A 26,003-nucleotide genomic window follows, 5' to 3' on the forward strand; every position below is an offset into this window, starting at 1 on the left:
CCAGTGTCTGTTGGAATTGATACTAAAATTAGGCTTTGATATTTTCTTTTCCTAAAGCTTGAAGTTTTAGCAGAGCTAAAGAATTCTGAGCTGGCTCTGCAGTAATCTATTTTCCCCAATACTCTTCATTTATGAATTATTTGCAATACTTGCTGGAATATATATTCCAGCAAGTTCTGAATCTGTTTTTGTTTTACACAGAAATTCTATTCCTAGTAATGTAATTCAGTTATATATCTTAATAAATTGTTAATTGATAGAATGAAACTGTTTCTATTTAGATTTGAAGTGCAGATTCAAAGATTTGAATGACTTGAAATGGTCTCCAAAGCAAGTAACCCTAAATACAGTCCCAAAATGTACTCCTGTTAACATGCCAGGTTTTCCTTTTTGAATTGCACATCCATATCAAAGGCATTAAAAGGAAACTATAGAGTTTTATTGAACTGGCTGCATATACTCCATGTGCACGAACTTAAACTAATATTTTGTACATTTAGTTTTCTTGAGTTCACGTCTGACACAGGTTATAGAGAATGTGATGAACTCTGAATAAAATTAAGTTTTTTTAGTAGGTGTTTATTGATATTTGCTTATATGTATCCTTCAAATAAAATCCAATTAACTCACTGTACAAAAGTATAAATGAGGACAATAATAGAAAAAAGAATTACATCATCGTTACATAATGGGGAAGAAATTATTAGATTTCTTTTGTGTGTGTGCAGTGAAAATAAAATCTCAAATGTGTTTGATAAAAAGATACAACATATGACTAATTTGGATTTTTTTCAGCTTAATTTACTCGTTTAGCTTTTGCAAAGCTAAAGATCACACATATCTAATTAAAACATGTCCTTTACCATTAATCTACCAAGCACCCATGTTTAAATATATAGCTTTGAATAGGTGTAGTAGTTATAAAAACAAAATCATACTTCAATCAGGTTTTGCAGAAATCTTCAATAATCTGCAGGCAAATATTTAATAAAAATAAAGTCCCATCTCCAAATATTGTTGAATAGAAGCTACAAAGTTAGATATTACTTTAAAAATAAGCTAATATCTTAAAGTAATACTAAGCTTCCCTATTTGTTGTTGCACAAAGAGTTCACAACTTTCACATTGTCATTATAACATATATGCATAGCTGGGAGAAATTTATAATCATTTTTGCTGCCTATGGAGGTTTATTTGGGAGGCGTGCATCATGACAGCAGAAGGATAAACGCCAGGAGAACAGAGAGGATGGGAGAGGCCACCATACCAGGACAGAAGGAAAAAATGCTATAAGAGAAAGAAAAACATCCTGAGAATATACATCAATTCAGTCATCCTGTTTTAAGTTTAATTAAATAAGTATTAAAGTCATTAATATAATTTAATTCTAATGCAATATCAAATTCTGTAATTTAGCTAATAACATTTTCAATGGTGATGTAGTGAGGATCTGTTCCCTCTTAATAAATAAATTTTTTTTTCCTAAAATCAGACACTAATTTAATTGAAAACTGAAGTTGTATGTGTCCAGTCATATTTAGAAACAAGAAATGAAGCTATGTGTTGACCTACCATGCTAAGTGCAGTACTAGTAAAATTCACCCTGTTATTTTACTCCACTTTGAAGGTTATCAACAATCAGGTGAGCACTGAGGAGGACCAAGTACAACTTAAAAGGCATTACTTGACGATTTGTTTTTACCCTGCAGAGCATGGACTTTCATTCCTATTTGGTGGAGGATTTGTTATGTTCACTGGTCTTAACTGAGGACATGGTAAAGCTGTTCCATTGATTAGTGGGGTGAGATCTATCAAAGGACAAAACGATCAGTTAGAAAAAACAAATACTGACTGATGAAGTTAGAATAATTAGAACTTTCCAGCTATAAGTTCTTTCCTCCACTCCCACCTTGTGAACATTGTGCAAAATGTTGCACAATGTTAATTTGAAGTTAACAAGTAACACAATTTACATAATGCAATGCATCATTAACTGTGATTATCAGTCTTTTCAAAACAGCTGGTCTGAATGACAGCAAACACGTTTTTTGTGAGGGTAAAAATATGAAATTATATATCAGACATCAAGGATTCTTTGATTCTTTGTGTCCCCAAAAATTGTAAATGAGAAAAACATTATCTGTAGTTTACAAAATTATTTTAATCAAAACATTTCACCTACCTTCAAAGTTGAACATCAAAATGACGCTTCCTCCCTTGAGGAACTCTCTGGATTTCAATTCTTCTAATGTTAAAAAAGACCCAAACCCCCAGCCAGGCCCATTATAGATTAGTTCTCCATTCTCAGAAAATGATCCATATTTAGTCTTCCTAGGATTGTCCCAGGCAGAGCGACCTGTTCACATGACACACGATACATGAGAATATGTGTTAGTTTTTTACCAACAACTTTTCTTCAAAATACAAACATTTTAAGATAAACTTACCAGATACTACTTGATTTTCATCAGAAACAAAAGTATTTTGCTTGGACATTTGCAGTTGCTTGTTCGGGGTTTGATCCATCAACTGGAAAATCATATGTCTTTGCAGACAAGGATATTGCAGCTGGCCATCATTCTCACTAGACACGAGCTGCACGTACATTCCAACAGATGTTTTGAAAAGTCCAGCAATTACACGGTATGCATAGCCGTCTTTGGAGAATTGTCGTGGGCTGTACATTAAGACTCCATAACTGCTTGTGTTTAAAAGACTCTCAAAGTCATCAATCTGCCAGGCAAAGTGTGGACACTCTGTCTCTGAGAGATTGATGTCATCAATTGAGAAACCTCCTGGTGAGTTTCCTGCTCCTTTCCGAACCTCAAACACCACCTGGAAGTCCTTGGTGGCATTCAAGGAAACATGGTGGAGTTTCCAGTGAGATGTTGGTGAACCTAGAGTAAGAGGTTTTAATTTACTATTCTATACACTTTCAATATTACAACATGCAATAGTAGAAAGCAAAAACTTAAGATTTTTTATTTTAAGTCTGACTTCACCAGTTATTTGTCCCATAAGGCGAAGAGTTCCTGTGGTGTGCTGCTCATTTTGAAACTCTCTGATCCAGATATTAAGTACATCTGACTCTTTTCCTTTGTGGAAATAGTAGAACTGCAGACACTGGACATTACATGCCCTGGTAGGCTTCACTCTTTCGGTTTCCATTCGCGCTGAATCTCCCTTTTGTCCTGATGTTGTGCTCACATGAATGAAGTACCCAGTTTCTTTACCTGCAAATACGTTGATCAAGATGATTCCCATAAATCACCTACATCTATGTTATAATTATAGACAACTCAATATATTTTTATATGCTCAGGCAGAAATTATGTTTCCATAACTTTGGTAAATATCACTCAGATTTGCAGTAAAATTGATGGAATATTAAGTGGAAGTCATCCTCACGTAATATTTATATTTATGGCTCTTAAAGAAGGATTGTTTCTTTTTAGGTGACGATCATTTCAAATGTATTATTTCTAAAACAATTGATTTCTCAAAGGTGATTTAGAAAGGCACGTTTTTGTTTTTTTTAATATTGAAAGTCTAAACCAAATTTGTATTTCCAGCACCTTAAAAAAATGTCAATTTGTTTTTTTGACAAATTATTTCAATATTCTAGCTCTGTTTCACTTTTAAATAAATAAATAAATAAATAAATAATAATAATAATAATAATAATAATAAACATTTGAAACTAACTTTCTAAAATAATGACTTTTTTTGATGAAGATCTAAAAATATCTACTAGACATTATTACCGATGAACCTAAAAAAATCTGCAATAAGAAGGGTAGCGTTTAATTATTGACAATAGTTTCCAAAGATTGCAAGACTCACCTTTGCCTAAATGAAAAGCATAATTTAATATAGCACAAAACACCATGAAAGCCAAATAATTATAATATACTAACATAAGCAGTGTTTAATATTGTGCTGTTTGCTCCACTATCTCAATAAAGTGTTCTTTATAATTGTCTAAAAATATATTTATTTCATTTTATTTCTGTTTGTCCAGTTTGAATACTCTTTTGTCTGGACATTTTGTTAGTCCACTAATAGGAAGGAAACTGCAATAACAGTGTTTGGTTAATATTTTGACAAAGTATCTTATAATCCAGGCATAAGAGGAACATTTTAGGACATGTGCAACTCAGAGTGGTAAGAAAAACAGCTGATCTGGAGACACATTCATCTCACTTGATGCCAGTGTTTCTCAATTCCAGTCCTCAGGGACCACTGCTCTGCATGTTTTAAGTGTTTCTCTTCTGCAACACACCTAACTTCAATAAGTGGGTGATTAACAGGCTTCTACAACACTTGATGGCATGCTGAGCAGGCCATCTAATTATTTGAATCAGCTGTTCTGGAACAGAAACATGTCTAAGCTATGCAGGACACTAGTCCATGAGGACTGCAGTTGAGAAACACTGCTTTATGCACAGAGTCACTGAAAATTGTAATGGCTGACCTGCCATTGTGCAAGAAGTGGCATGTCACACCAGACTTAAAAAAACAACTCTTCATTGCTCATGAGCAGCACTTTAGACAGAGTTATAGACAATTGTCAGTTTATATATAAAAAACTGAAAAAGTAACTCAGCAAAAATACCAAACAGTTAAATTACATATATTACTCTTCAAAGGCACAAGGGGCAAATAGCCATAATATACAAGGCACAAATCTCACCATTATCTCCATTTCCACTTGGTAGACTGGTGTGGTCAGAACTGGGGCCTCCATGAACTTTAGTAACGACTTCCCAGCCAATCCCACCCTGTGAGCAGCGGCTCATTTGACACATTGTTCCACTCGAAAAGCCACAGTAAGAATTAAAGGCAACAGTTGACTCTAAAATGGCAAAAAAGAAGAATCTAAGATTTTCATTTTTATGCAATACTTAAATGCAAGTCTCGGCTAAGCTTTTTCAAAATTATATATATTTTTTAAATATGACAACATATTGTTATTAACAACTCCAAAAGTTAATCTATGGGTTCGACAGTTTTTGACCTGAGTTTACTTGTGCATCTCACTGAATTAAGATATCAAAGAATTACTTCTTTATTTGATTAAGTAAATTAAATAATTTAACGTCAAATAAATTTACAATATAAACAATATATTGCATATTTCAAGTACAATTTTTGATCATTTTTCTGACTGTTTAACCTTCCTGTTATGTTAGTTTCTGAGGTACACCAATCCTGTTTCTGGGTAAATTTGACCCGGGAAGTGTTTAATCATGCAATAGTGCCAGAAACCAAAAAATTCCACAAAAACATTTTTGTATTAGATTATTAACTCCAATTCTAACCATTTCAATCAAAATCTGTGCAATGATATTTTATGGCCTCCAGAATTAAGGCAATGATTGCTGGCTTGATGGTTTTCTACCAGTAAAAGATAATTTCCACACAACATGTTAAACCACAGAATGCCATTGACAAAGCAGCTGCCTTTGTTGTATTCAAGTATTTTATTGATAAATGGAATGAAAGAACAAAAGTGGCAGAAGGCGGTGCGCAAACAATCAGGATTCCCACAGCTAAATTAAGATTTCCAAGTCTCGAAGAAGAGTGGAGAGAGTCAAACCAGAATCTAATTTATCTGAGGTCCAGTGGGAAGTTTTCACTGTAAGTGACAATTTATCTTCTGGTGTCAGTCCATTGTGTTTTATCTACACTGAAGTCAAAACAATCACCTACCAGGACGTTTCTGCATTCTTCCTTCTGCTGACAAACTATGTGGAAATGCAGATTTACTTTCCTAGCAAATACTGACATGTGGGTTTGATCATGTAACAAATTCAGCTGGCTTAAATAGCACAGGTGAGTACTGCTAAGAAGATGACTGACACCACAGTTAACAATGCAGACCAGATGGAGGCCACTGTTAAAGCAACAAGCATTAAACACCTCAGCAAACCTGCAGGCTGATCACAACCAAAAGGATCCCCAACCAAAGGGGGTTTATATTACATGGACATGTACATGTCCATTACATGTCCATGTTCACATATTGAGATTTCACTTGTAGCTTATTTTACAGGAAAGATGAATTTACTGCACCCTTTGGTTTCGACATAGAAATATGTTAAAAAATACAAACAAAAGTCAAATGTTAAGCATAGCAGCTTGTCAAAAAGTACAGAAGTTATGACAGAAATTATAATTTGACCACAGCAAATTAAACAATCAATTTATAGCAGGTTTAACAATGTTTCAAGACTTACTGCAGTTGTAGCGGAAGTTCAGCTCTAGAGCATCACTAGGACTCATTTCCAGCCTTTGACCAATCACATCTTGGTATTTAGGGTCAATGGTAATAATTGTTAAGCCGTTGCCATTTGTGAATGCATATTTGTCATAGTGCATCACTGACATGTAGTCATATGGGACTCCATATGTAGTGCTCTCCTCACTGCTAGCCTTGTCAAAATTATCCTCTTGACCTGGGTGACACAAAACATGCTACACTTTAAAAATACTATGGTGTATGGTGCTCTCATTACAGCCAACTTTCATGAAATTCCTCTCTTTACCTAGATGACAAAACAAAATACACATTTTTGCACTGAGAAAAACTTACTTAAATTCATCAGAGATTTTAACAGACTAAAAAACACAAAAAAGTCTGTGTTCTACCTGTTTGGATGTTGGCGAGTACAATCCGTACATAATCATCTCTGTCATATCTAGACTGTTCATGGTAGAAACCAAGAGCATGAAGAAGCTCATGTTCAACAATGGCAATGCTGTCACAGCCTGCACCAATAGAGAGGTCCTGTCCATTGGAGAATACTCGACCAATATATGACCAGCAACTGTAAGGGAGAAAGGCGTTATCCAGGTTTTGTTGAGACGTAAAATCACAAGCAATTTGTTCAGATGAATCTTGCTCTCAATATAACAATACAATTTTAAAATGCAGGCACAGTTTGTTTAAACTAATAACACAAATATTCACGTATTGTTTTTTTTATCTCTAACCCATCCATCCATCCATTTTCTGACCACCCTTCTCCCTAACGGGGTCGGGAGGTGCTGGTGCCTATCTCCAGCTGCGTTCCGGGCGAGAGGCGGGGTCACCCTGGACAGGTCGCCAGTCTGTCGCATGGCAACACAGAGAGACAAACAGGACAAACAACCACACACACACACACTCACACCTAAGGAGAATTTGGAAAGACCAATCAACCTGACAGTCATGTTTTTGGACTGTGGGAGGAAGCCGGAAAACCCAGAGAGAACCCACGCACAGGGAGAACATGCAAACTTCGTGCAGAAAGTTCCTGGGCCGCAAGGCAACAGCACTACACACTGCGCCACTGTGCAGCCCTTATGTCTAACCAACAATGTCATATTGACAAGAGGCGAAAGACACTCAAGAAAACATGAAGAAATCTGACAGGCAGGCCAAACTTTATTGTACACTGAACTGCTGCACTATTATACAAGGTTCGTGTTTCAATTACATGCAAAGGAAAAATGAAGAAGTTTAGTTGAAAGTAAGCGAAATAAGATAAAAATAAATTACCCGTCTAACTTCTGGATGTTGATGTAATAATCTTCTGAGTCCCGGGGTTTGAAATCAATGCATGACTTCACTCTGAACTGCTCAAAGGCTCTCATGATCACTCCTTTAGCTGTCAAATCTTTCAAGAGGAATTTCAAAATGGTAATTATGTTACACGTAATTATGTTTAAGATAATATGTAACATAGCATTTCTGTTACATTACACAACAATAAATACCAAGAATATTAATTCAAAACAAACCAAAAAAGAAAAAAGAAAACTACTGGACCAGTGCTTCCATTATTGTGCCAGTTCATCCTTTACATGAACTGTATCTAAATCCAGTCCAGTCAACTTAAAATAAATTAATTTATGCTCATAGTTTGCCAGCTAGATCATTTGGACTAAATCTCCATCTCCAACTTTAACTAGTTCTTGTTCAATTATCAAATTTTATCCAGATCAATGTTTTAACATTAACCAACCAACAAGGACAATTTATATGGGTTATTTCATTGTCTAGAATCTGATTCCTTCTCTGTTTGTCTTTGCCCTCATAAGCAGTATTTTATATTTTCCAGAATTGCTTTAATGCTTGTTTCAATATCCTGCTCCCTCCCAAACATCCCTCAGTGTAACCTGATCAATTTAAGGGTTGGCATTTAATTGTTTGGTTAATGTCTTTACAACCAAAACTAACTGAAGTCAAGTTTAATATAAAGAGAAGACCTCAATTAAACTTAAAAGTAGAGGCCTTTACACAGATGCTGCACATGCAAACACAGACACTACCCAGAGTATAGATTGTCTTCTATAAAAGAAAACTAATATTCACCCAGGCCTTTATCCAAGACATAAGGAACTGGGGATGACCATAGTTTATCTCCAGGAAGAAGGCTGCTCCTTTGAAACTTTGGAGGCTAACAAAGAAGAATGTGGGGCATAAAAATAGAAGACAACATGCCTACATAAATGCTGTACTAAAAACTGCAGTTAGTCGTTTATAGTAATACCAAAACATACCTCACGGATGTCGTCAAGAGTCAAATCTAAGATCAGGGAGCAATGTTAGTTATTTTAACAGAGAGTTGGACAGCAATTCATAGACACATCTCAGAAAAGCTTTTATAAAAAGTTAAGAAAAGTCTCTTTACCTTCTTTAGTTGTGTTGTTTTCAACCTCTAAAACACAAACAGGCTTTTTGTAAATTCATTTTACCATAAAAAAAACAAACTTAAAATCAATAGTGAAATCCAGAGTAGTATAAAGAAAATGCATGAAACTTACCGAATATTTCTCCATCTAACTGGAGTCAAAAAGAATTAAAATGAGAACGGTATTGCAACATATGGACAAACAAGGTAAAACAAAATTTATATTGTTTCAGGTGTTACTGTATCTTGAATATATTTCTACGTTTGACATTTAAACTGTAGTATACTGTCTGTAAAAATATACTTACTCTTGGGATGGAGAGTCCTGAAGAAAGTGTAAGGTGCACCCAAAAAAAAAAGTAGACTTTCATCCTCATGTTGGCTTTGTGGATAAAATCTAACTTTAAGCTTCACAGAAAACACATTAGATGAAATTAAATGTTAAAATACTTTAACATTTAAACATGCATGACTTTCACTAGATTCCATAAATAAGTAATTAATCTCCTACCTCTTCGAAGACTTTCAGAAGCTGATAATCTGTTCAAATGAGATTCTAAACAAACAGGAAGGACTTTTAAAATCTCCCTCTGTTACAAAACAAGTTAGATCATTTCAAAGCAATGATCCAACTTGGTTAATTTTATCATTGTAGCAGGCCTTCTTCTTTTGCAGCTGTCACACATTATTTTCTGTTGGGTTATGAAAAGTTGCTGCAGTCTATCAAGGATCTCAAATACCTAGAATTTTATGATGAGCCTTACTATCTAGATTAAAATGCTAAAATTATATGCTGACTGATCTAAGACCAGGCATAAAAGGTTTTCTCAAACAAGATAATCATTAAGTCTAGCAATACCTGTCACCCTCTGTCATAGTCGGTGGAGTGTTTGTTGGAAAGATTCTCCAAAAGTCAAAGCAACATTGCACAGTATGTAAATTTTTGCATCATATCGATATTACTAGTGGGGGAAGGCAGACTATGAAACAAAAATCTAGTAGGTTATTCCACACTTTGAACATTTTGTTGTTTTCCTCTTTTGTTGTCATGCACACACTCTTTTACAAAACATGTAAAAAAACACAAAAAAAAAACAAAACCTTATTTACATCTCATTTGAGTTTCATACCAAGTTGGATTCTTTTTCCATATGCATATATAAATAGGTGAAGCTACTTCCTTTAGTTTATTTATTCTGGATCTTTTGCATACAGCATGAAAATCAGTATTTGAATATTAAAATACTCCCTCCAAAGATCTTTATCTGTCACGAAAACAGATGAGGTGTAGTTTCATTTGTTGTGAATTGAAACTACTCTGAAAAACATTTTCAGGGCAGTTAAATATTCAGCTGATGTTAAGAACAAACAATTTCAGTTTTAATTATTATCTGGCAAATTATCTTTAGTATTTTTTTTTTCATAAAATAATACTTGAACACTTCTGCTCCTCACACTCTTTGCTGATTTCATCTGTTTGGCCTAGTCAACTCCCTTTATTCCCCTACCGAAATGTTTTGTAAAAGCTGCCTCTGCCTCTTTGCATTTGGGTCCACTATCAACCACACAATCTTGGTGCTCATTGATACTGGGAACCCTCTTCTTAAACACAACTAAGAGCTGCTGTGTGGGACTCTGGGCATGTATACTCTTAGCCCAGTGTGCACCTTCACAAGGGAAGCTCCTTGTTATCCAAGAAATATTCTTTGCTTTATTTTATTATCTAATTTTTTTTAGCGAGTTCCACTGTTAGTTCTCACAGAAGCTCTGAATCTACAAGCAAGCGTTGAACGTTGAGACACTGGCTTTTCTGTGCATCAAACTTCAATTTTCAGCAGCAGCTTGATGGAACAATGAGGAATGAGTTGATTTTTGTCGACGTCGTGTCAGCGAAGAGAATGGAAAGCTTTGTTTAGATATCAGTTCTCTAATTAAACAATTATAAACTATTCATTGTACAGGACATAGAAATGAACAATAAACTTGAATAAAATAAGTTTTATTCAAACTTTAAATGAGAGTGGATAAAATGCCACTGTAAATTAAGGAAACGACTGTAAAACTGTAATATGTCTGTCTTCAATCATTCATTTTGTGTACATAACTTCCACATTAGTATTTGCGATAATTATATCTATCACATCTGATTACTTTGACCAGAGAACAGAAGAAGGGGAACATGACTAACAATGAGTCATGTTCAGCAACATGAACAGCAACTCCTGGATGGATCTCCTTCAGGACGAAGTTGTGACCGACAGATGATAGAGCTCCGTAGAGAAGAGCTGAGGCAAAAAGACAAATAAATGCTGTCGTGCTCTCAATGAACAATGTCTCTTTTTTATTTATACCCACTACACACTTTATTGTACACAATGTAGTTTGAATGACATCAAAGTTCTAATACAAACTGTCCAAAAATGTTGGGAGCCTTAGACAGAGTGAAAATAACAATATTATGTATTTTATTGAGGCTTCACATTGTAGATTAGCAATGAAGGCATCCAAAAGTGAACACACATCGAACCAAACATTTTAACCCAACCCAAAATACAAGTCATGTTTGTTAAAACATGTCCGTTACCATTAAGCCACCAAGCACCCATGTTTAAATATATTAGCATGTGGTTAAATATTTGTGAAAAGATGTAATCTTCAAACAGAATATTCTGGGTCTAATTCAGAAATTCAAGAGCTTTGAATAAGTGTATCTGTTATCATAAAAGGAATATTATACTTCAAAAATCTGCAATCTTCAAAAATGTGCACATACATGTTTAATATAAATGAAGTCCCATCACCAAATATTGTAGAATAGAAGCTACAAGTTTAGCTTCTAATCAGTGTATTTATGCTGATTTCTTAAGGTAATACACAGTTTCCCAGTTTGTCGTTGAACAAAGAATTCACAATTTAAGGGCAAAATGTCAACTTGCACCTTCACCATAACATATATGCATAGCTCTGAGAAATTTCTAATCATTTTTGCTGCCTATGCAGAGACAGATGGATTATTTGGGAGGCGTACATTATGACAGCAGAAGGATCAATGCCAGCAGGACAGTGAGGATGGGAGAGGCCACCATACCAGGACTGAAGCAAAAAATGCTACAAGAGAAAGAAAAACATTTATTTTATGGAAAACTAAAGCTGTATGTGTCCAGTCATATTTGTCTTTAGAAACAAGTGCTAAATCTTTGTGTTTTAGTTGACCAGCCGTGTTAAGTGCAACACTAAAAACTTTATGCTGTTGTTTTGCTGCACCTTGAAGGTATGGAGTTATCAACAACCAGGTGAACACTGAAGATGATCAAGTAGAACTTTGAAGCTGATTTGCTTAAGTTTTAAATCGATCAACATTGGACTTTGCGAGGGCCACCATGGAAAGCAGTTCCTGTATAGACACCATTTGCATAAGTGCTATTTGTTTCTCTTGACTGCTTACTTCTATATCTGTAGCTTCTATCACATTTTTAAATAAATTGTCACAGTTTGGAGCCCTATTAAATACATTTCCAATTAAAAATACTAAGTCATTTTGAGCTTAGAGACAAAGGTTTATTGTTAAGCTCAATGTTTATATATTAAGTTGGAATTGCACTGCAGATATTGATTGATTTATTAAAAAGTGTGACATTTTTGCTTAGATTGCCAAAATTGTTTTTGGATTTGTTTTAAAACATTTGAATGGGTAAAGTATCTGGATACGTTTGTAAAAGGTGGATTAATTGTCAGTGATGACATAAAAAAACTTGTTTTGGAAAAAAAAAATAAAATGTCATCCGAAACGAAAGTAATAACACTTTACAGAGCAACAGACAAATATGAATGACCCATCACAGGCACCATCTTGAAGGCTTTGATAAATGAAATGGTCATTAAATTTAGGAATACCTGTCATCAGTCGTAGTAGGTGGTGGAATCACTGTGGTTGAGATTCTGAAAAAGTAAAAGCATTATTGCACAATGTAATTTTTGCTGCCTATTGATAATAGCAATATAATTTAAGAAACAAAATTAATTGTCATTTTTGAATTATCCTATCTGCTGTGGACCTTGACTAGCCTTCTAAAAGTTTTTAATAGTTGAATTTGATCATCTAGATAGAAATACTGCAATAATTTCTACACATACAAACATACCCATAAATTTGGGTATGTTTAAATGATGGTGTATGGGATTCTACAAAAGTCAAAGGATTATTTTACAATTTTATTTTTTAGCAGCCTGTATATCTGATGCACAGCACTTACAGCTAAAACATGCATGCCATGTATGTTTGTGCTAAGTATCTGTGTGGTATAAATTGTATCGGCAATAGTGACTTGACTTGAAACATAAATGTGTTTGTTTGTAAAGTATGTTATCACAGAGCCATGAACACTGGCAAAAACAGATAAAAACCTATTAGGTTGACTGACAATCACAATGTTTTTCATCTTATCTAATTATAAAAATGGTTTTGACAAATAACTTGAATAAAGGCATTAAATTTGTGAATACCTGTCATGTGTTGTTGTATCAGGTTTTGGAAGGATGGTGGGTGAGATTCTACAAAGACCAGAGCATAATTGAACAAAAATAATCTTTTCAGGCTATTAGCTGTAACAAAATACATATAGCAACAATAGCAACACGTTGTTTATTTTATGTTCTGCATATAGAGGCAAGGGAAGTTTGAAATGATGGTATCAAAAATGGCAATACCTGTTGTCTGTAGTGGGAGGTGGATGGACAGTAGATGAAGGCCTGTAAAATTATATCCAAACATTTAGGTACAAAACAAAAATAAATACCTGACTCATTACTGATGTTACATACCTTACATAGTTCTTAAAATGTCACTTTCTCATTGAATCAGACCAAATTTTATGTTTCTGAGACAGTTGTAATTATTTTTTATTATTGGCAAATGCCAGAATACAGAGAAGTTTTACCTTTCAGAAAATGTTGACAGTAGTGTCTTCAAATTCAAAAGTTTACAGATATTAAGAATACTGTCCCTTTAACACAGAAAAATTCCAGCTTCTATGTTTAGTTTCATAATGTTGCTCCCATGAAAAATAAGTTAATATATTTTTAAAAATGGTAAAATATGTGTCACATCTTGTAAGAAGTGGATTGGTGGTGGGTGAGAATTTGCGACAAAATTGGATTAACAGAAGTCATGCACTTATTTAATAAAGTAATGAAAGAATAGGGTCAAGGGAAGTTTGAACTGATAGCATCAAATGTGACAATACCTTCTGTCTGTAGTGGGAGGTGGACGGATGGCAGATGAAGTCCTGCAAAATTATATCCAATTTAGTATTTAATATTTAGTAATATTTTATATTACTAAATACTTAAGAATACATTTAGTAGGCTTTGACAAATAAAGTGGTCATTAAATTTGAATACCTGTCATCTGTTGTTGTATCAAGTGGAGGAACGACGGTGGATAAAATTCTGGAAAAGTCAAAGAGTCATTAAAAAATATTCTAAGATCAGTATTAGGCTTAGCCCTAAACCTAACTTTAGGAAATTCTGCAAAAGAAACAATGTACAATACAATTTTTGCAGCCTATTAAGCAAAATACTTGTAGGTTTATGAATTGTCATGTGTGTAAAGATTAGTGTGTAATTTAATTAGACCCTTCTTGGTAATATTTTTACTCATCAAGTCCTTTTCAGGGATTTGTGTTAGTTATGCCTTGTAAGAGTTGCAATGCTTTATTTCAATTAATCTCTGCATATGGAGATATTGGAAATTTCAAACTATGGGGTACTACCTGTTGTCTGTAGTGGGAGGTGGATGGACAGTAGATGAAGGCCTGTAAAATTATATCCAAACATTTAGGTACAAAACAAAAATAAATACCTGACTCATTACTGATGTTACATACCTTACATAGTTCTTAAAATGTCACTTTCTCATTGAATCAGACCAAATTTTATGTTTCTGAGACAGTTGTAATTATTTTTTATTATTGGCAAATGCCAGAATACAGAGAAGTTTTACCTTTCAGAAAATGTTGACAGTAGTGTCTTCAAATTCAAAAGTTTACAGATATTAAGAATACTGTCCCTTTAACACAGAAAAATTCCAGCTTCTATGTTTAGTTTCATAATGTTGCTCCCATGAAAAATAAGTTAATATATTTTAAAAATGGTAAAATATGTGTCACATCTTGTAAGAAGTGGATTGGTGGTGGGTGAGAATTTGCGACAAAATTGGATTAACAGAAGTCATGCACTTATTTAAATAAAGTAATGAAAGAATAGGGTCAAGGGAAGTTTGAACTGATAGCATCAAATGTGACAATACCTTCTGTCTGTAGTGGGAGGTGGACGGATGGCAGATGAAGTCCTGCAAAATTATATCCAATTTAGTATTTAATATTTAGTAATATTTTATATTACTAAATACTTAAGAATACATTTAGTAGGCTTTGACAAATAAAGTGGTCATTAAATTTGAATACCTGTCATCTGTTGTTGTTGTATCAAGTGGAGGAACGACGGTGGATAAAATTCTGGAAAAGTCAAAGAGTCATTAAAAATATATTCTAAGATCAGTATTAGGCTTAGCCCTAAACCTAACTTTAGGAAATTCTGCAAAAGAAACAATGTACAATACAATTTTTGCAGCCTATTAAGCAAAATACTTGTAGGTTTATGAATTGTCATGTGTGTAAAGATTAGTGTGTAATTTAATTAGACCCACTTCTTGGTAATATTTTTACTCATCAAGTCCTTTTCAGGGATTTGTGTTAGTTATGCCTTGTAAGAGTTGCAATGCTTTATTTCAATTAATCTCTGCATATGGAGATATTGGAAATTTCAAACTATGGGGTACTACCTGTTGTCTGTAGTGGGAGGTGGATGGACAGTAGATGAAGGCCTGTAAAATTATATCCAAACATTTAGGTACAAAACAAAAATAAATACCTGACTCATTATTGACGTTATATACCTTACAAAGCTCTTAAAATGTCACTTTGTCATTGAATCAGACCAAATTTTTTGTTTCTGAGACAGAAACAAAAAATGCCAGAATAACCTTTAGTGTCTTCAAATTCAAAAGTTTATTTTAAGAATACTGTTGCTTGAACATTGGAAAGTCCCTAGCCTGGTAAAAACAGCCCCCTGTTCGATACTTTGCTGCGTTCAGAGATTCCAGGTTCCTGGAGGCATGAACTGTGTTGGTTTTAAATTTTACCCAATATTGTAACAGTGGCAATACTTATGTTTCCATTATACTTTACTTACAGTATAAAGGTATCAAAAGGTTGAGAAATATAAAATCAATAGGCATCAGATATGCCAATACCTGTCTGTAGTTGGAAGTGGATGGATGGTAGATGTAGTCCTGTAAAATTATAATAACATATTTAAAGCAAAATGCATATTTATGTGTATATTATAACTATAAAGCTGAAAAAAGTTGATTTTGCATAATATTTTCTTTAAGAACAACTGGCTTAGATAACTAAATTTATACTTTGATTAAAAAGTAAGAAATTTCAGTTCTGATCAATGCTTCACAAGTAATATTTTATTTATTAATTTTTTATTTCTACAACAAAAATGAAGGTAAAACAGCTGCCATTTCTGGTTAGAGGTGGAAACTAGTGAGAACTAATAAAAATCTGAAAATATACCAGCAAAAAAGAAAGCAATAAACATTATTTACAGAATAATTAAAAACATGGACAACCCATTACACCCATTCTATCTTCTGTTTCAACAAATATGATGATCAGTAACATGTGAGAATTCCTGTTGTCTGTTATTGTGGGAGATGGTGGAATAATAGGTAGAATAATGGTGGACCAGGTTCTGCAGAAAAAAAAAAATCTGACTCATATAGCTACATCAATTGTCATGTGTTTAAAGTAAATTATCATTGAAGCTGTGAACCATAGATGATCTCATAAAACTTTTTAAAACCTATTGTTTGGTTTACAGATAATTACACATAATCAGATAATCACAATCATGTCTAATATATTTTATTCAGTAAAAAATTTGAAAGTTTTATTTAAAGCTGAACATTTAGTAAATTATGTATGGGAAAGATTTTTTTCACATAAAATGCAAACAATGCAAGAACTGGGCACCAGGACTACATTGTGAATCAGGAGAGCCTCTGTATATCTATCAAAACTGTGATTCAGAAAGTAAATAAATAAAATACGGGCATGCCATATTCAGACCTATTGTAATCAATTTGATTCTGATTTTTATAGTCTAATATTTTGAACAAATAAGGTTTTAACTGTGTCAATTCATGGCATATAAGATGCCTCTATGTTTTTTTTAACTACAAAATTAGACATTATAAATTGAAAGATTGTATTAAAACTAATTGTTGGTGTATTTGGTGGTGGACATATTTTGAGAAGGATAAAGTTACTCAGTTCTGGCTAGACATTTATGGGTTCAATCACACACTCAATGTGATTGAGTAAGCATAGCGTTTTTTGTTTTTTTTTAATTAGATGAAAGGAAAAGTGCCAATCACATTATCTACCACATAAACTGATTTTTTATTTGCAAGATGGTCATGAAATGCAAGATGAGTCAAGGCCTCTGAGTTTGCAATAACTCTGGACTCTTGATAATATTAGCAATGGTTTATTTTCCTAATGCTTTGCAAATAGATTCATCTGGAAAGCATGAAGAAATGTCCAAACAACTCTCAACAAACTGGAAATACCTGTTGTCTGTAGTGGGAGGTGGATGGACAGTCGATGAAGTCCTGTAAAATTATAATCAAACATTTAGGTACAAACAAAAATAAATGTATGACTCATGGATGATGCTGGCAACTTTGCTTCACAGAGAAAATGAACTTTACATTGGTCAAATGCACATATTATGATGAGTTCATCAAAGCCTACTGTTCAATGTTACAGCACTGATTCAACAGCAATAATCAAAAACATAATTTAAATTAATTTAATTAAACAATGATAGGAATTAAGCAAATTATTCACCACAGAAATGGGAAAAAAATAACACATCTTAGTTTACACTGGATATATTGCTTGATTAGAAAAAATAAAGTGTAATCAAATGTGTGAATACCTGTGTTCTGCTGTTGTAGAAGGTGGGTTGATGACTCTATAAAAGTCAGAGAAAAAACTGAAATCTGTCTGTATTTCTAAATCATTTTATTTTAGAGCTTTGTCTGGAAATGCAAACTTGTCAGAATGAAGTTATAATTTACTCGGCAATTTGTTTTACCGTGCAGAGCATGGACTTTCATTCCTATTTGGTGGAGGATTTGTTATGTTCACTGGTCTTAACTGAGGACATGGTAAAGCTGTTCCATTGATTAGTGGGGTGAGATCTATCAAAGGACAAAACGATCAGTTAGAAAAAACAAATACTGCCTGACGAAGTTGGAATAATTAGAACTTTCCGTCTACAAGTTCTTTCCTCCACTCCCACCTTGTGAACAACAAAATACAAACTATAGAGTCAAAATGCAAAATGTTACATAATGTTAATTTGAAGTTAACAAGTAACACAATTTACGTAATGTAATGTATAATTAACTGTGATTTTCAGTCTTTTCAAAACAGCTGGTCTGAATGACAGTAAACATGTTTTTTGTGAGGGTAAAAATATAAAATTATATATCAGACGTCAAGGATTCCTTGGTTCTTTGTGTCCCCAAAAAATTGTAAATGAGAAAGATATTCTTGTGACATTATCTGTAGTTTACAAAATTATTTTAATCAAAACATTTCACCTACCTTCAAAGTTGAACATCAAAATGACGCTTCCTCCCTTGAGGAACTCTCTGGATTTCAATTCTTCTAATGTTAAAAAAGACCCAAACCCCCAGCCAGGCCCATTATAGATTAGTTCTCCATTCTCAGAAAATGATCCATCTTTAGTCTCCCTAGGATTGTCCCAGGCAGAGCGACCTGTTTACATGACACACAATACATGAGAATACGCTTTAGTTTTTTACCAACAACTTGTCTTCAAAATACAAACATTTTAAGATAAACTTACCAGATACTACTTGATTTTCATCAGAAACAAAAGTATTTTGCTTAGACATTTGCAGTTGCTTGTTTGGGGTTTGATCCATCAACTGGAAAATCATATGTCTTTGCAGACAAGGATATTGCAGCTGGCCATCATTCTCACTAGACACGAGCTGCACGTACATTCCAACAGATGTTTTGAAAAGTTCAGCAATTACACGGTATGCATAGCCGTCTTTGGAGAATTGTCGTGGGCTGTACATTCTGGCTCCATCACTGCTTGTGTTTAAAAGACTCTCAAAGTCATCAATCTGCCAGGCAAAGTGTGGACACTCTGTCTCTGAGAGATTGATGTCATCAATTGAGAAACCTCCTGGTGAGTTTCCTGCTCCTTTCCGAACCTCAAACACCACCTGGAAGTCCTTGGTGGCATTCAAGGAAACATGGTGGAGTTTCCAGTGAGATGTTGGTGAACCTAGAGTAAGAGGTTTTAATTTACTGTGCTACAAAATTTTAATATTACAACATACAATAGTAGAAAGCAAAGACTTAAGATTTTTTATTTTAAGTCTGACTTTACCAGTTATTTGTCCCATAAGGCGAAGAGTTCCTGTGATGTCCTGCTCATTTTGAAACTCTCTGATCCAGATATTAAGTTCATCTGATTCATTTCCGCTGTGGAAATAGTAGAACTGCAGACACTGGACATTACATGCCCTGGTAGGCTTCACTCTTTCAGTTTCCAGTTGGGCTGAATCTCCCTCTTGTCCTGATGTTGTGCTCACATGAATGAAGTATCCAGTTTCTTTAGCTTTAAATACATTGATCAAGATAATGTTTCTCATTAATCACCTTCATGTATTTGATAATCATAGACAACTCAATATATTTTTATATGATCAGGCAGAAATTATGTTTGCATAACCATGGTAAAAATCACAAAATTTTCAGTAAAGCCAGTAGAACACAAAATAATCTTCCTTTAGTATTCCATCTTTATGATTCTTAAAGACAGATTGTTTGTTTTTAGTTGAAAATGGTCTTCATTGTATTATTTCTGAAACAATTGTTTTCTCAAAGATGATTTAGAAATTTGTTTTTTTTAAAGTAATATTGAAATCTAGTCCAAAACAGAAAAAATTGTCAATTTGTTGTTTTTTTATGTTGAATAAACATGACAAATGTTTTTTTCCAATATTATTGCTCTAAATAATAATAACAACAACAACAACAACAATAATAATAATAATAATAATAATAATAATAATAATAATAATAATAATAATAATAATAATAAGAAGAAGAAGAAGAAGAAGAAGAAGAAGAAACATTTGAAACTAATTTTCTAAAATAACTTTTTTATGATGATTGTCTAAAAATATCTACTGGACAAGACTTTGGTGTGTGTATATTACTGACAAACCTGCAAATTCTACAATAAGAAGGGCAGCGTTTAATTATTGACAATAGTTTCCAAAGATTACAAGACTCACCTTTGCACAAAACACCATGAAAGCCAAATAATTATAATCTATGCAAAGGCAGTGTTTAATATATTGTGCTGTTTGTTTCACTATTTCAGTAAAATGAGAAACATTTAGGATATGCATAACTCGGTGTGGTAGAAAAAAAACAGCTGATCTGCAGACAGATTTATCTCACTTTATACACAGAGTCACTGAAATAAATTGATGGCTGACACTGTGCGAGAAGTGACATGTCACTTCTACTGCGGTAGCAAGACTTAAAAAGAAAAAAAAAAAACCTCTCCATTGCTCCTGAGCAGCATTTTAGATAGCGTTTTAGACAATTGTTAGTATATATATACACAACTGAAAAAGTAATTAATCAAAAATAACCTACAGTTAAAAGATATATCATTGGATAAGGATTTATCTGCTTTCCATTGCTCTTCAAAGGCATAAGAGACAAATAGTCATAATATACAAGGCACAAATCTCACCATTATCTCCATTTCCACTTGGTAGACTGGTGTGGTCAGAACTGGGGCCTCCATGAACTTGAGTAACGACTTCCCAGCCAATCCCACCCTGTGAGCAGCGGCTCATTTGACACATTGTTCCATTCGAAAAGCCACAGTAAGAATTAAAGGCAACAGTTGAGTCTAAGATGGCAAAAAAGCAGAATATAATATTATTTACAATGTATTTTGATTTTTAGCTAATATTTAAATGCAAGACTAGGCTAATCTTATACACACACACGCACGCACACACGCACCCCTACACACACACACACACACACACACACACACACACACACACACACACACACACACACACACACACACACACACACACACACACACACACACACACACACACACACACACACATATATATATATATATGAATGAAATATTCTCATATTTCATTCATTCAATGAATTTGATTTCCATTGATGATTTTTGTGTGATTTTGTTGTCAGCACATTCAACTTTGTACAGGACAAAGTATTCATTGAGAATATTTCATTCATTCAGATCTAGGATGTGTTATTTGAGTGTTCCCTTTATTTTTTTGAGCAGTATATATGATGATATTCATATTTATTGAGATTTCACTTGTAGCTTATTATACAGGGAAGATGAATTTACTGCACCCTTTGGTTTTGACATAGAAATATGATAAAAATACAAACAAAAGTCAAATGTTAAACATAGCAGCTTGTCAAAAAGTACAGAAGTTATGACAGAAATTATAATTTGACCACAGCAATTTAAACAATCAATTTATAGCAGGTTTAACAGTGTTTTAAGACTTACTGCAGTTGTAGCGGAAGTTCAGCTCTAGAGCATCACTAGGACTCATTTCCAGCCTTTGACCAATCACATCTTGGTATTTAGGGTCAATGGTAATAATTGTTAAGCCGTTGCCATTTGTGAATGCATATTTGTCATAGTGCATCACTGACATGTAGTCATATGGGACTCCATATGTAGTGCTCTCCTCACTGCTAGCCTTCTAAAATTATCCTCTTGACCTGGGTGACACAAAACATGCTACACTTTAAAAATACTATGGTGTATGGTGCTCTCATTACAGCCAACTTTCATGAAATTCCTCTCTTTACCTAGATGACAAAAAAATACACATTTTTGCACTGAGAAAAACTTACTTAAATTCATCAGAGATTTTAACAGACTAAAAAACACAAAAAAGTCTGTGTTCTACCTGTTTGGATGTTGGCGAGTACAATCCGTACATAATCATCTCTGTCATATCTAGACTGTTCATGGTAGAAACCAAGAGCATGAAGAAGCTCATGTTCAACAATGGCAATGCTGTCACAGCCTGCACCAATAGAGAGGTTCTGTCCATTGGAGAGTACTCGACCAATATATGACCAGCAACTGTAAGGGAGAAAGGCGTTATCCAGGTTTTGTTGAGACGTAAAATCACAAGCAATTTGTTCAGATGAATCTTGCTCTCAATATAACAATAAATTTAAAAAATACAGACACAGTTTGTTTAAACTAATAACACAAAAATTCACGTATTATTTTTTATGTCTAACCTACAATGTCATATTGACAAGAGGCGAAAGACACTCAAGAAAACATGAAGAAATCTGACAGGCAGGCCAAACTTTATTGTACACTGAACTGCTGCACTAATGTACAAGGCTCGAGTTTCAATTACATGCAAAGGAAAATTTAACAAGTTTAGTTGAAAGTATGCGAAATAAGAAAGCAAAGATAAAAATAAATTACCCGTCTAACTTCTGGATGTTGATGTAATAATCTTCTGAGTCCCGGGGTTTGAAATCAATGCATGACTTCACTCTGAACTGCTCAAAGGCTCTCATGATCACTCCTTTAGCTCTCAAATCTTTCACGAGGAATTTCAAAATGGTTGAGAACAAAGAACACACACGTAATTATGTTTTAGATAATAAGTAATATCGCATTTCTGTTACATTACACAACGATAAATACCAAGAATATTAATTCAAAACAAACCAAAAAAAGAAAACAAATACTAGACCAGTGCTTCCATTATTGTGTCAGTTCATCCTTTACATGAACTGTATCTAAATCCAGTCCAGTCAACTTAAAATAAATTAATTCATGCTCATAGTTTGCCAGCTAGATCATTTGGACTAAATCTCCATCTCCAACTTTAATTATCAAATTTTATCCAGATCAATGTTTTAACATTAACTAACCAACAGGGACAATTTATATGGGTTGTATAGAATCTGATTCCTTCTCTGTTTGTCATAAGCAGTATTTTATATTTTCCAGAACTGCTTTAATGCTTTTTTCAATATCCTGCTCCCTCCCAAACATCCCTCAGTGTAAACTGATCAATTTAAGGGTTGGAATTTAATTGTTTGGTTAATGTCTTTACAACCAAAACTAACTGAAGTCAAGTTTAATATAAAGAGAAGACCTAAATTAAACTTAAAAGTAGACGCCTTTACACAGATGCTGCACATGCAAACACAGACACTACCCAGAGTATAGATTGTCTTCTATAAAAGAAAACTAATATTCACCCAGGCCTTTATCCAAGACATAAGGAACTGGGGATGACCATAGTTTATCTCCAGGAAGAAGGCTGCTCCTTTGAAACTTTGGAGGCTAACAAAGAAGAATGTGGGCATAAAAATAGAAGACAACATGCCTACATAAATGCTGTACTAAAAACTGCAGTTAGTCGTTTATAGTAATACCAAAACATACCTCGCGGATGTCGTCAAGAGTCAAATCTAAGATCAGGGAGCAATGTTAGTTATTTTAACAGAGAGTTGGACAGCAATTCATAGACACATCTCAGAAAAGCTTTTATAAAAAGTTGAGAAAAGTCACTTTACCTTCTTTAGTTGTGTTGTTTTCAACCTCTAAAACACAAACAGGCTTTTCATAAATTCATTTTACCATAAAAAATAAAACAAACTTAAAATCAATAGTGAAATCCAGAGTAGTATAAAGAAAATGCATGAAACTTACCGAATATTTCTCCATCTAACTGGAGTCAAAAAGAATTAAAATGAGAACGGTATTGCAACATATGGACAAACAAGATAAAACAAAATTTATATTGTTTCAGGTGTTACTGTATCTTGAATATATTTCTAGGTTTAAAAGGTTCAGACTCTAATTTTACAACATGGTAAACGCTAGATCATTTAAAAATCAAACTAAGAAGACAAAAGGTTTTGTTTTTCTAAATGTTATGCAGGTATAACGTCTGTACCTGGATGTTCCTACATTAAAAAACAATTATTCTGTGGTGAAGTAAATTTGACATAGCTAAATTTGTGAAATCATGAATAAATATTTAAGTTAGTATCTTCACACCTATGTAATATTGAGGTCAAAAATATTTGTTCAGGGTGCAAGACATTGTAATTTTTTTCAGAAAATAAATTAAGTATTTATTTAAGTTAATCCACACACACACAAAAAAACACTTTTGTGATAGTAATTATTTTTTTAAGACACTGATTTATGTGTGACTGTAGGGATTGGCCAGCAAGATGTCCCACAATGCTTTGTACCAGCAGTGGTAGCAATACAGGCACATACAGGACAAACAACCTTGCGCTCACAGCCTCATAACATAAGGGTATTTTTAGAGTAAGGGAGTATCAGAACTGCCTTCTGATAGAGCAGGAACTTTTAAAGAGACAGAGGCACAATTTGAAGGTATTGAATTATAGGGTCAGATTTCTTTTAAGTCATATTAGATGTATACAACATTTTTATAACAACTTTAAAAGTTAATATGATTTAGTCATCATTGTGCTATGTAATGATGATATGTGGCTGGAAAAGCCAAGATTGGTCTTTTCAGGGTGTGGCCCCATTGTGGCCCTTGAAATATCTACTGCTGTTCCTGCACTGCATGAACTCCTCTGACCTTTTAAAGAAACAGCTAAAATCATTGTTATACCAACAGTATTTAATTGTGTTGCTACCTTTTATATCATGTTTTTTATTCTTTATCTTATGGTTGCATCTTTGTGAAGCACTTTGTGATTTTAATGTCTGTGACAGGTGCTATATCAATAAATTTTACTTATGTACTTACACAAGGATGAACAACAATTAATGCACAAAATTATTAAAGATGGTTAAAACTATAAAATTAAACAAGTAAAAATACAAAAATGATTTTTTTTTATTATATAAAACTAAACAGTTAATAGACAAGTATCAGTATACATATAAGAACACAGCTGGAAAATGCAAATGGATTGAATTATTACAGTCACTGCCACCAGATTTTTATCATTTTTCTTAAGGTTTTGACTATTATATAAAACAGCAAAATTATCATTATTTCCTAATATCAAAGCAGTTGACATTTAAACTGTAGTTTATGCAAAAATATACTTACTGTGGAGATGGAGAGTCCTGAAGAAAGTGCAAGGTGCACCAAAAGAAAAATGCAGCCTTTCATCTTCATGTTGGCTTTTTGGATAAAATCTAACTCCAAGCTTCACAGAAAACACATTAGATTAAATTAAATGTTAAAATACCTTAATTCAGTGAACATGCTTGACTTTCACTAGATTCCAAAAATTTTACAGTAATTAATTTTCTACCTGTATGAAGACTTTCAGAAGCTGTTCAACTGAGATGCCAAAGAAACAGGAAGGACTTTTAAAATCTCACTCTGTTACAAAACAGGTTGGATCATTTCAAAGCGTCAACGTCACACTGAAAGGCTTTGCTTTGAGGTTGATCTTGTTGTTGTCAGCAGGCCTTCTTCTTTTATAGCTGTCACACATTATTTCCTGTTGGGTTTTGAAGAGGTACTGACATACTCACTTAAAATAGAAAATGTATATTGTTTACCATAAAGAAAATATGCAAAATATATGATACACTGACTAGTTATAATTGTTTGACAAATATAAGGATCAAGTCATAAGACAACACAGGACATGTTTTCTGGATTTATGTGTCTTCTAGATACCTTTGCTGCTTTTCCATCTGCCAAAGCCAGCAAACCCTTTCTTCTGTGACATCAGCAAGGCATTTTTGACCAAACACCTGGCAGTCACTGGATATTTTCTCCTTTTTGTGTATCTTTTGCTGTACATATGAGAGATGATCTTCTAAAATTCTATCTGGGACCAATGCCACCTTCACCGTCACCTAAATTCTCTTTCCTCCTAATGGTTTGAACATTATTGGCTAATTAATAGCTATTAATAAGTAAATAATATCTAAAAATATCTAAAATTCCTAATCAAATGATACTTACAAAACAGTTTATACTATACAATTACTCAAAGCTCTTTTAAAAGTAGCTATTGATTGTTAACCAGAGTTGATTTACTTTATAAACAACAACAACAATAA

The 26,003-nt window shown here is 33.6% G+C and overlaps 2 protein-coding genes across 2 annotated transcripts; both read right to left on the minus strand.

Annotated features, from left to right (window-relative positions):
- Positions 1-32: 32 nt before the first annotated feature.
- Positions 33-9,255, minus strand: LOC129370787 (meprin A subunit beta-like). The gene is made up of 15 exons (XM_055046971.1): positions 9,190-9,255; positions 8,987-9,086; positions 8,812-8,830; positions 8,679-8,705; positions 8,548-8,573; positions 8,360-8,444; positions 7,544-7,661; positions 6,652-6,830; positions 6,240-6,458; positions 4,694-4,855; positions 3,003-3,233; positions 2,448-2,897; positions 2,183-2,356; positions 1,703-1,808; positions 33-1,287 (listed from the first exon to the last, which is right to left on the minus strand). The coding sequence occupies exons 2-15, from the start codon at positions 9,053-9,055 to the stop codon at positions 1,209-1,211; spliced, it is 1,944 nt and encodes a 647-aa protein (XP_054902946.1). The 5' UTR covers positions 9,056-9,086; positions 9,190-9,255; the 3' UTR covers positions 33-1,208.
- A 1,741-nt stretch (positions 9,256-10,996) lies between these two features.
- LOC129370788 (meprin A subunit beta-like) lies at positions 10,997-25,347 on the minus strand. Its single transcript, XM_055046972.1, has 28 exons — positions 25,241-25,347; positions 25,033-25,132; positions 23,640-23,658; positions 23,504-23,530; positions 23,373-23,398; positions 23,186-23,270; positions 22,398-22,515; positions 21,859-22,037; positions 21,735-21,757; positions 21,450-21,645; positions 20,628-20,789; positions 19,245-19,475; positions 18,690-19,139; positions 18,425-18,598; positions 17,910-18,015; positions 17,751-17,786; positions 17,380-17,421; positions 15,991-16,029; positions 15,520-15,561; positions 15,143-15,193; positions 14,986-15,027; positions 14,450-14,491; positions 14,079-14,126; positions 13,922-13,963; positions 13,386-13,427; positions 13,182-13,229; positions 12,573-12,617; positions 10,997-11,786 (listed from the first exon to the last, which is right to left on the minus strand). The coding sequence occupies exons 2-28, from the start codon at positions 25,099-25,101 to the stop codon at positions 11,708-11,710; spliced, it is 2,463 nt and encodes an 820-aa protein (XP_054902947.1). The 5' UTR covers positions 25,102-25,132; positions 25,241-25,347; the 3' UTR covers positions 10,997-11,707.
- Between the last annotated feature and the right edge of the window lie 656 nt (positions 25,348-26,003).

The sequence above is a fragment of the Poeciliopsis prolifica genome, unplaced genomic scaffold (assembly GCF_027474105.1).
Source record: "Poeciliopsis prolifica strain line A6 unplaced genomic scaffold, Auburn_PproV2 SCAFFOLD025, whole genome shotgun sequence".
Taxonomy (NCBI): domain Eukaryota; kingdom Metazoa; phylum Chordata; class Actinopteri; order Cyprinodontiformes; family Poeciliidae; genus Poeciliopsis; species Poeciliopsis prolifica.